The 12,237-nt window shown below is 40.8% G+C and overlaps 1 protein-coding gene across 3 annotated transcripts in view; it reads left to right on the top strand.

Moving 5' to 3' along the window:
• SPIN1 (spindlin 1) overlaps window positions 1-11,482 on the top strand; it is a 58,670-nt gene extending 47,188 nt beyond the window's left edge. For all 3 annotated transcript variants that reach the window (XM_042449234.1, XM_042449235.1, XM_042449236.1), the window contains 2 exons: window positions 371-604; window positions 2,827-11,482. In XM_042449234.1, coding sequence (XP_042305168.1) covers window positions 371-604; window positions 2,827-3,026 — 434 coding nt within the window. In that variant the 3' untranslated portion in view covers window positions 3,027-11,482. The remainder of the gene's footprint in view (window positions 1-370; window positions 605-2,826) is intronic.
• The last annotated feature ends 755 nt before the right edge of the window (window positions 11,483-12,237 follow it).

The raw sequence follows: 12,237 nt of genomic DNA on the forward strand, positions 1-12,237 counted from the left end.
GCCAGACTATATATATATATATATATATATATATATAAATAATCATTTTAAAAAATGAATGCATTCATTTGGTTTTAATCAGCCAGCCCCTGTGTTGAACCATTACCTTTTTTACTTTGCCTATCCTTCCATGTTATTTCTGCCTCTGGCACCAAATTGTCTGTTGAAGAACTAATGCCAGGGACACATTTAGTTCATTAACAGGTTTGCTTGTACACATTCCTAATGTTTTGTCTTTTCTGTTGGTAGGTAATTTCTAATGGTGAATTTTAAACTAGACACTTCTGCATATTGGTAGCTAAAGTGTTAGGGTTACAAATGAAAAAATTCTCACAAAATATTAACAACAATACTGGTTTGTGCCTTCCAGCTTCATCTCGAATCAGTGATGCCCACCTGGCAGACACAATGATTGGCAAAGCAGTGGAACATATGTTTGAAACAGAAGACGGTTCAAAAGATGAATGGAGGGGAATGGTATTGGCTCGGGCGCCTATAATGAACACATGGTTTTATATTACCTATGAGAAGGATCCTGTCTTGTACATGTACCAGCTCTTAGATGACTATAAAGAAGGTGATCTCCGTATAATGCCTGATTCCAGTAAGTTGGCTCATCTTTGATCATATATATAGTGGGGGGAAATAGATATTAAGTTCTGGAAATCTGATTGAACAGTGGTGTTGTAGAAGAACTAAAATGCTGAGGAGCAATTCTTGTTTTAAACCACATTCTTAACTCCAAAATCTGAGATTTTAAAATTTAGGACAAGCATAATATGCTTTTTTTCAGGCTAAGCAAGATTAATTCTTAATTATTTCACTGGAAAAAGTCCTTACTCAAAATGTTCTGCTTTAAATTTAGGTAGCTAAATGTTTGTAGACATCTGTGGATCACTATTTTAAAAAATCTCATTATTTTGTAATTGAAAACTGAAGTACACTTTCAACCATGAATATTAATTTTTTACATCTATAGTACTCAAATAAAATTGACCCAAATAGGAGCTCTTTGCAATCACTGCTTCCTTTAGATGTTTTCTGGAACAGCTTTCTATTTATTATTCTGGGAGAGTGGCCGAGAATTCATTTTGAACCTTTTTTGTATCTTTTACCTGATGCCATGACAGTGTACAGGCAGCCACATCTCCAAATAGACAGTATCATTTTCAGGTGGAAATGACATTGTAGCAAGTTTTAAAAGTTGTGTTGGTGTTTGGTCATGAAAAATGGCTTTACTTAAAAGTGTAATTTTCTTGGCACTTGTTACTGTGTTTAAAAAAAGCATATTTATTGGTAATAGAATCATAATTACTTACTCTATATACTCATGTATAAATCTAGAAATTTTAATTAAAAAGGACCTAAAAACCCAGGCCAATTTATCCATGAGTCAATGTATGTAAGTTCAAAAGTACAGTGAACACAAACAATTATGCCTGCCAGAATTTGTAAGTTCTTTGGCATCATTTTCCGTTGCTTCCTTTGCTTCATCCTCTACATGCTTTGTTACATGCCCCTACGTTTTACCCTTGACTTATCCATGTGTCATATCAAAATCCATAATTTTGGCCCCAAAACCTACCTTTGACTTACACATGAGGTCAACTTGTATACAGTACTTAAGTTCTCATTCTTTTTTGCCATTATAAAAACCACCAGTTGGATTAAATAAAACCTCAAGTTACATATGTTAACTTAAAAGCATAAGGCTAGATCAGTATACAAAGGAATCTTATAGCACCTTTGAGACTAGCTGAAAGAGTTTGTTTTGTAGACAAGTTTACTTCATTAGATGTGTGAAGTGGTGCCTAGGAACAGATCTTTACAGCTATGAATTAACAGGTTGTATGTGTGAGTAGCAATAGAAATGCAAACCTTGTGGGTATCAAGATGAGGCAACACATTTGTTTTAATGATGGTCTTTGGGCACAAAGGCAGGAGGAAAGATTTTGCCTAAGGTCAAGTAGAATAAATAATCAAATGAATGGTGGAGGGAGCTGTTGGAATGTAATGTGATTGCTGGCTGAAAGTCAGAAAGGCATTGTGATGAACTGGGGAAAAGAGCCCTCATGAGGCTGGGGGGTTAACTAGCATGATAATACCTGTAGTGTGCCAGGACATTCTGGGTTCAACCCACTGGGTTGATGACACATTTTATAATGCTTGTTAACATCCCAGCCTCTTGAGGGCTTTCTTTCTAACTTTGAGCACATTTGCCAAATACAACACTGAATTCCTTGGACAACTGACCAAAAATGCTATGGATACAATATGTGGGCTTCACATTTTTTTCCCTTGATTGAAGTACGAATTCCACACTGGAAAAATACCCCAATCTCATATGACTTTATCAGTTAGCCAGGATCAGGATACTTAGTACTTAAATGTAGCAACAAATATAAGGCATGTAGGCCTAAGAGAATATTGCCTGAAGGTTCAAGCCATGGCCAATATAAATAACTTTCTGTGTATTGCCATAATCTGGTAAATTCCCAAGAACAAGGAAACTGAACATCCATTCAGTCTGTCATTACCATCTTTGTATCTGTGTTCTCCAGGGGTTTTTGTAAAGATAGTTCTAGATAAATTGGTTAAGAGGAATACTGTACATTCCTTTCACATGTGTACATCCAGAGGTTTTACTTACAGTATCTGTGTTAAAATACAAGCCTGTGGTAAAAATTGGTTGCTATGCATATCTTGCCAACATTAAAATAATGAATTCTTGTTTATAAGAAAGCTTGGATTTATTGGTCAGCTTTGTGGCGGCGATTGTGAAAACGGGTGTATAAAAATGTGTTGACACAAACGTTTTGTTCTCAGATGATTCACCGCCAGCCGAACGGGAACCTGGTGAAGTTGTGGATAGCCTAGTGGGAAAGCAAGTGGAATATGCCAAAGAAGATGGCTCAAAAAGGACTGGCATGGTCATTCATCAAGTGGAAGCCAAACCCTCGGTCTATTTCATCAAGTTTGATGACGATTTCCATATTTATGTCTATGATTTAGTGAAGACATCCTAGACACCATGCAAACTTTTGCCAAACTTGTGGAACTTCAATGTAAAATTTATAGACAATAAAGACTTAATTGCTTTCCAGTTTATTTGAAAGCTTAAATGTCCCTGCGAGCCCACAATCTCTGCCAGGAAAACTATTCCATTGTGAACTATACAAATAGACTTCTATGTGAACATGACACATTTTGTGTAAGGGAACTTCTTTTCTTGAAGGAAATCTTCTGGGTTGGGGCAGTATGTCGACGAAATTAGACAAAACAGCAGCTGCAAATTCAAGCTGTGTCAGTGGATCTAGCAATGTAATCATTAATCTGATTTCCCCCCAATTATAACTTTTCCTCAGCTTCTCACTTAACTGTTCAACTGCCACATGCAAGTGTTGCTTGGTATTATATTACTTTCATGTATGTAACATTAAAGTTTTCTTGTCTGGCAGTCCTTGTTTCCTCGGTTTGGGCAGAGACGATTATAAAATGTTTTAAGCAGTGTTAAGGAGTGCCTAGCCCAGTTAACATCTGTGCACTTCATCCAAGTTAGTAGTTAAGCTACTGTTAGGTAAGCTTTTACATTTTAGTTGCAGAAAGTAGAACATGGCAGAAATGTTATGCAGTTGATGAGACAATGCAGTGCAAGAGCCCATATTGGCAAACGTAGGATCTGGTCAAACTATGTAAAACACTGATGCCTTCAGTTCTAAATGTTGTAGGGAATTCTGTTTGTTTTAGTAGAACCCAGATGCTTGGTGCCATATCAGTCTAGTCATTTACGTAATATTAAAAGAGTTCTACACGGCAACTACTGGGTGTTTCCATATCAAGCCTAGCAACGTAGGTTACTTGTGTGTGGACTGAAAACTATTTCATGTAAAGACAAACCTTACAAAAGAGGAGTCCTCATACATTAAAGCTTGTGTTGCAGAGAAGGAAAATCATTTGTTGCCTTCTGTTTTGATCTGCTGCATTCCTTTGTATTTAACTGTTTTGTTAAAGAAGGCATCTACCTTTTCTCCTGGCCTTTTTTTCTAGGAGTGTGTCCAGACAAGACATGTAACTCAAACCTATTGTCAACCTTTTGTGCTGTACATTGTATTTGCTCGAGGTATGCTGTTTAATGTGAACTTCATTAAAAAAAATACTAGGGTTCTGCATGCTAATGGTGTACTGTCTAGCAAAAGTTAGAGAGTCTCCATGGTTAAGTCATCTGCAGCAGATAGGGAATGTAAATAAGCAGCCCATAGCCACAGAATTCACTGTTTGTTTTTCCAGCGATGAGGGTGGAGCCATCCTTAATGAGGGTTGATTCTCCCGTTTGCTCCAATCAGGCAGGACCTTGACTTTGGGCATCAGCATAGGGAGCCATGCCTCCCCCCCCCCCCCCCCAGTAGCCAAGTCTAGTTCCTGCCTTCACTCTGTCAGGCTGCTTTTCAAGCTTTCTCTTCCTTGAAAATAAAAAAAAAGATTTCTCTCTATATATTGCGGGGCAGACTAGAGCCAAATGGAGGACCTAGATAGCCCTGGGATGTCTGGCGAGTCCGGACATGCTTAGAGCCCCCCCCCCCCCCCCCCACTGGAGTTGGCCCAATACTCTGAACTGCAGCATGGAGGCTGCTCGGTGCAGCCGGAGGAGGGATATCCCTCATCTCTGCGCTCTACCATGCCCAGCTGCTGCAACCTGTCCCGGGATCGGGGAGGACAGACCCAAGAGCGTGAGTAGTGCCGCACCAAGTGGTCCCCCTCCCTCTCAAACGCTCCCGCTAGAGCTGTCTACCCTGCTCTAATTGCCATACAAATGGCGGCATTTTTCCTCCTCTGCCTCCCAACCCTCCCTCCTCCCAGTGGGTCAAGCCTCGGTTGCCCTTTCGGCCCAAGACTTGGACAGATGGGCATAGCCACCTTACCCATAGGGCCAGAGAGTCCTCTCTCTCCCCTCCTGCTTCCCGCTCTTCCAGGGATGCCAACCCCCAATCAGAGAGGGACAAATTCGCACCTAAAAGTGCCTTGGCGCGCAAACACAAAAAGGAGGGGAAAAGGCCATTCTGTCTTCCTCTTCTTTATCTTCCAAATGAAAGAGAAGGGTGCCATCTAGTGGCAAAACATCTCAGGCCAAAAAATCCAAACTACAGCCAGCTAGATCATCTGAGGATGAGATTTTGTCCAGATCCCAATCCATTTCTGCCTCTGAATCAGAAGAAGGAGAATGGTCTGATGAAGATGAAGACCCAGCTGGGACTCTTTCTACGGCTAGGCTTTTTTCTGCCAATGATTTTCCTATCTTACTGAAAAATGCAATCAGAGCTCTTGAACTTGATGCTAAGCCACAGCCTACCCAACAAGATGACACCGATCTACCCAAAGGCAAAGGCGAATCCTTTCCTAAACCCTCACCATCCAATGATGAGGTTCCCTTTCCATCTGATTTCATGAGAGTAATCAAAGATGAATGGTCCAAACCGGCAACAGTCAGACCTAATCCTAGTTCTGTCAAAAAATTCTATTCCCTTCCTCAAAATGTAATGACCAAACTACTGATCCCTCTGGTGGATGCTCCGGTTTTCTCTCTCGTCACATCGTCCGTCTACTCTAAAGATGGAGAAAAATAACTGAAACTTCCTGAAGACAAAAGGGCCGACTCTGTCCTCAAAAGGTGCTTCGAGGCCTCTTCCACTGCGATTAGGGCTTCCTCATCAACTTCCATCCTAACCAGGGCAGCACATCAATGGGCTAAAGACCTTATGCTAGAAGTCCCTAAGGGCAACTCTAGACTCCGTCAAGGAATCAACAAGTTGCTTAAGGTTCTAGCATTTGCCGCCGACTCCTTCCTTGACATCAGTTTAGCTCTCGTGCTCAAGCAGCCTCAATCGTGCAGAAGATACCTTTGGCTAAAAAACTGGCAAGTAGATACTCACTCTAAACAAAACATTGGCTCCCTTCAGTGGAACCAAACTGTTTGGTGAAGCCCTTGACCCTGTACTTATTGAGACTATAAAGATAAGAAAAAGGCTCTTCCATCTGCCCCTCACTGAGACGACAGGAAGTCAACAGTCCTTTCATTCCCCCCCAGTCTGCATACAATTCATCTTGGGCGAGAGGTGGCAGGGGTGGCGGATGACAGTGGTCTAGCAGAAAGTCCTCTTCACGACAACACTACAACAATACATCCTTTCCGAAAACCAACAGCTCCTGCCAATCCAATAACAACAATGCCAGAAAACAGCAAAATTCTTCAACATGACTATCCAAGCACCAGAGTGGGGGGCTGGCTACAACACTTTCTTCAGACTTGGTCCTCAACTACCTCAGACAAATGGGTGCTATCTACTCTGTTCTCAGGATATCAGATAGACTTCACTCAAATTCCAAGGGAGCATTTAATCATTTCCCCCAAATCTCAAAGACCACACAAACACCAGTTAATGCTAGAAGCTACCAACCACCTACTACAGATCGGGGCAGTTGAACTTGTCCCTCCTCTCCAAATCACGAGGGGGTCCTATTCCATCATCTTTCTAGTCCCAAAAAGGAACAAATCATGGAGATCAGTCCTTGACTTAAAAAAGAGTCAGCAGACATGTTCCCAAACGTCGCTTCTGGATGGAAACGCTCAAGACCATTCTAGAATCTCTCCATCCAGGCGACTACTTAGCTTCTGTGGATTTGACTGAAGCTTATCTTCATATTCCGGTAAACAGGGACCACTGAAAATTTCTCCACTTCTGTTATCACCAAAGACACCTTCAATTCAGGGCTCTTCCCTTCGGCTTAACATCGGCTCCGAGAGTTTTTACCAAAATAATGATAGCTCCAGTGGCACACTGGAGACTTCAAGGACTGCGTGTCTTTCCCTACTTAGATGACCTCCTGATCGCCTCCTCTTCCCCATCTCTGGCAACAAAAGATGTCGATGTCATTCTCTCATCATTACAACACCATGGTTTTCTGGTAAAAATCTTGGGAAAAGCCACCTTACCCCTTCCCAATGTATCCATAATTTAGGAGTGATTAATGATTGAAGACACGATCGCGTTGATAACCAAAAAACCAACACACTTTCTCCTTCTCGCAAGGCTACAGGGCCTCATGATAGCGGCCTCACAATGTGTTCCCTGGGCCCGATTTCACTCCCACACGCTACAGTGGCTGATATTACCTCATCAAAAATCAATCATTCACAGAATAAACAAACAAATTCCACTCCCTCACAAGGTCAAACTATCCCTACGATGGTGGAATTCCCGCTCCGTCCTACGAGGATTTCCAATTCATCCAATCCCCCCGATCCTAATAAAAACCGATGTCAGCTTGAGGGGTTGGGGGGCCATGCTAAACGACTGATATGCTCAGGGACATTGGAACCCAAACAGAAAAGGAGGGACCAGATCAACATCCCTAATGCAAGAATCATCGATACTGCTGCATTGGGCAGAAAACAAACTTCTCTCCCTCAAAGCAGAACACACAAAAGCAGAACTAAACACAAAGGCTGACTGGCTGAGCAGATCAGACATAAATCAAGCAGAATGGCACCTCCATCCAGAGACGTTCCTCCTGATAACACAGAGGTTCGGCATGCCTCTGGTCAACCTGTTTGCATCCCCAGTGAACAACCAGGTCCCTCGGTTGTCACAGTTTCTGAATCAGGGCGCAGAACAAATAGATGCCCTACATGCACCTTGGCCCCAGGGCCTCCTGTATGCGTTCCCTCCAACAGCAATGATATCACGATGCCTCCAAAAGCTAAGAAGTGAAAGATCAACAATCCTCCTGATAGTGCCACACTGGCCAAGAAGGGCATGGTTTTCTGAGATATCCCAACTGGCTCTAGACAGTCTGCGCCTTCCGATCCATTGACCCAGAGCCAGAATGGCTAAACCTTCACACAAGGAAATTGAGAGGTGCTTATTAAGACGGACTATTACCTCGAGTTGCAGATACCATCATCCAATCAAGGAGACCATCTATTCAGAGAATTTATGAATATTCTTATAGATCTTTCTATAACTGGTGTAGATCTAAACAGACTTCCACTTCCTCAATATCTGTAAACACACTCTTGCTATACCTTCAAGATGGTCTCGACAAAGGCCTCAGGCCAAATACTCTAAAGAGACAGATTTCCGCTATTACATCAGCTCTCCCAGCAAAACTGGTCTTCAACTATCTAACCATTGCTATGTCAAAAGGTTCTTGAGAGCAACCTCTCTCATCAAGCCATCCACGGTCCACAGATACCCTAACTGGGACTTACACATTGTCCTTCAGGCACCAACTAAACTGCCCTTTGAACCCTTAGACAAAGCAGATCTAAAGTTCCTTACAGCTATCACTTCGGCACGTAGTGTGTCAGAATTGGGAGCACTGTCAACTAGAAGTGAACTGCACATATTCAGAAAAGATCTGGTTTTACTTCGACTAGACCCGACATTTATGACCAAGGTTAATTCCACTTTTCACAGATCTCAAGAGATTATCTTGCCTTCATTTGTTCCAGATTCTAAAAAGGAGCTCGAAAAGACGTGCCATACGCTTGATGTTAGACGGGTCCTCTTCACCTATATCAAGCGTACTCGCAGATCTCGCAAATCAGATCGCCTGTTTGTGTCCTTCAGCTCAAACTACATGGGAAAAAAGGTCTCATCTTCCACTCTGTCTAGATGGATTCGCTCCTGCATAGCTACATGTTATTCAATTTCCAGGGCCACACTCTAGGGAAAGGTCACCACACACTCCACTCGCAATGCTGCAACGTCTGCTGCTCTTGCAACTAATGCTCCCTTAGGAGATATTTGTAGGGCGGCCACATGGTCATCCCCTTCCACATTTATCCATCATAACTGAATCGATGCCTTCCAATCGGCTGAGGCATCCTTTGGAAGGCGGATACTTCAGTCCATTTTATAGATTCTGTTTACCTCAGTTCCCCACCCATTGGAGAGCTTTGGTATATCTCTCATTAAGGATGGCTCTGCCCTCACCGCTGGAAAAATGAACATTGGCTTACTTTGTGAGAAGTTTGTTTTCAGCAATGAGGGCGGAGACATCCTGCCCTCCCGAAACTGAGGAAATATTCTCCCCGGGGGGGGGGGGGACAAGCTGTTATGCTACCACAAGCCCCATGATACAGTAACTTGAAAACCAAAGTTTTCTAGTTATAGATTGTTGAGTTTGGGGTTAATTATAATGTTAGGTACTTATGATAATAGGGCCAGTTAGTCTGCTAGATTTACCTATACTTTGCTTGGCTTTTCAATGACTGGGCTACTAAGTGGGGGGGGGGGCTCCCTATGCTGATGCCCAAAGTTAAGATCCTGCCTGATTGGAGCAAACGGGAGAACCAACTCTCATTAAGGATGTCTCTGCCCTCATCGCTGAAAACAAACATCTCACAAGGTAAGCCAATGTTCGTTTTTATTCCTGTTATTTTCTTTTTTCTTTCTTTTTTGGTAAAGTGGTAGGTTGGTGTGGCAGCTTTTTAAAGTTATCAGTGGAAAAGTATCAACAGCAACAAAGCTGACACAGGGCATTGCGGTTGTTAAAAAACTGCCTTGCACAAGTAAATAAGAACCAAACACCATTGTTTATACACAACTTAGAAGAGATTCTTTTTTTAAAAAAACCTGTTGTTGATCAGCTTACTTATTGAGACCCAGATTACCTCTGGTGTTGAATATACATATTAAAATCCATGTGGTTTTAAGCCCTTCTTATTTTTGCCTGAATTCATATTGTAGCCTTAAGGCTTGTGCCTCATTATGCTCTTTAATGGTAATAAAAGCTCACCATATAAATACAGTATCTTAAAATCTCTTGTCAATTGCTACTGTTGCATTATGTCCAGTATTTCATCATGGGCAGCCAAAGGCAGGCTATTGTCTTTTCCATGAAGAGCTTCTCAAATGCAGTCCTTAAGCCCTAAGTACCTGAGTCATAAATGTTCCTGTGTTCTTGAACAAAGTGAGCAGATTTGCAACCCAGTATTTTTCATCCTGCAGATCTGTATGTTTTCTATTGACTCTTTAGAGTCCTGCATGTAAATCTCAAAGCTGAGCCTGGCTCCATGAGCCCAAGTTGATATTTGTGGCACAAGAATGAGTGAGTGTATTTGAACATACACAAGACATGTAAATGTAGTACTTTGAAAATTGGGGGCTACATAAACAATGAATCCAAGGTATGTCTCAAGATACTTGCTGAGGATTAAGTAGACCGAAAATGTCACGTTCAAAGAGCTTGCAATTGGAGTAAGGGTGTTATGCGAGTCTCTTAATACACCACATTCTGCCAGTTTAGAGTAATCTATATTCTGTATAAATTTTATGGTTTTTTAAATGTCCACATTGTCTGCCTTTTTGATAGCTTAGAACACCTTTTGCTTTTGGTTTTTCAGAGGCTTGAGACTAATTCTACTCCCTGCCCATCTGCTTTTGGGCTTTGTTTTAGGCTCATGTTTCAGATCTGCATGCAGTGCTTGTTACCCTGGTAACTAAATGTTGGCTCCTCATGCTAGGGATTCAACATGGTTTTCAAGTTATCATGGGCTTGTGGTAGCACAAGCTATGGGTCTGTGTATAAAAGTTACTGGCCTTTCTCCATTTACTTGCTGTAGTATTGTATATTGTGTGTTTTGCGTGATGTCAGGCTGCCCTGTACAATTTTAAACAATGAACATAAAATGCAGACCATCCCTTTTTTGCATGCTTAGAAGGTAGAATGTTCAGTGTAACAAATTTAAAAGTTGCATGTTTTAAAAAAATGTTTAGGTTCTTAGGGTTTTTTTTTATTTTGTGTTTTTTGTGGATTTGCTTATTGTGCTGTTTTAATGGTGGTTAGTAGGATTAAATGCACTGGTGAGGCAAACATAGTGCCAACAGGAGGTAACTTTCCAGTTGTATGTGTCATGCAGCGTTTGAAGGGACCATGTACTTTGCTCAGAATAAAATAAAAATCAGTTGAATTTAAATTATCCTTTTTTTGTGCCAAATCCTAAATTAAGTTTGAAATCAAATCATATTAAAATCCCAAATGGGAAAAGCCTTTTTCACTGGATACACGTCCAAGCTTTTTAAATTGGTACCGTTACAAAAACACACACACACACACACACAAAGGCTTCTTTGCAGAAACATTAATTGTAACCATTTCAGAGAACTGGAGGGGGGGGGGAGTTTCAAGTTTGTGGTTCCTTGAAAATGCTGTGCTTTTTTTGTATTTTACATCATTAGTGCAATTTGGATGGTTATTGATATGTGTATAGTTCAAAGGTCTTCGTGTTCACATTTAAAATTAGGTAAATGACTTCATCTCTAGAGCTTGGTTTCATTTTTTTTTAACAATGTAGACAGTTCCCTGTTCTCTGCATTTAGAAGTATAAACACTTTAAATCTGTTAATTCTGTAAGTAATTTTTATAATTATGATGTAACTCTATCCTTAAAACATTTAAAATAAACCCTTTATGTGCAACATATGACTGTAAATCTTGTTCTCACAAGGCAAATGTAGTGTTGTGTTTAAAAGTGAGCAGGAATTTCTTCCATTTTATAATTAAAATTATTTTAACAATGAGAATTTATGCTGATATATCTTACGTAGACAGATGTGCTTATTAGGCAATAACTTTTGCCAAGGATGATAAATTATAATAGCCATTTAAACTGCATAGAATTTTTTTGGCAGCTGAACATGATTTTACTTTACATATCTAAAATTAAAGTGCAGCTATGAGAACTGTTGCACGTATTGACAAATACTATCTAAGGAAGTAAAGCAAATATATAAAGCAGCTTGAAAAATATTTGCTTATTTTTCTCTTACATGATACACTTCGCTTTAAATCCACTGTTACTCCGGTGAATGTCTAACGGCACAGCAGTACTTAGTTATCTCTCCCTTTCCCACCAACCTTTTCCCCTGTCCAGAACTGCTGTGGAAGTGCTTCCTCTCCAGGTTAAGTTTTGAGAATGCATAAGGGTTTGTAAGGAAGAGGGAAACAGTTCCATCAATGGTCTTGGAAAATATCTTGTGGGCACATAGCAATATCTGTTTTAAACCAGAAAGACTGCTAGATGTGATGTCAGGTGGCAGGATACATTTGTCATCTACTAATTCTCACTTTTCACAAAGTTACCAAGGTTTTATATGTACCCTTTTTTACCTTCTAAAGACAATTTCCTGCATGTGAGAAGGATGAGGAATATTAAATGAAGCCTGAAATCCCAAT

Source organism: Sceloporus undulatus, chromosome 2 (assembly GCF_019175285.1).
Source record: "Sceloporus undulatus isolate JIND9_A2432 ecotype Alabama chromosome 2, SceUnd_v1.1, whole genome shotgun sequence".
Taxonomy (NCBI): Eukaryota; Metazoa; Chordata; class Lepidosauria; order Squamata; family Phrynosomatidae; genus Sceloporus; species Sceloporus undulatus.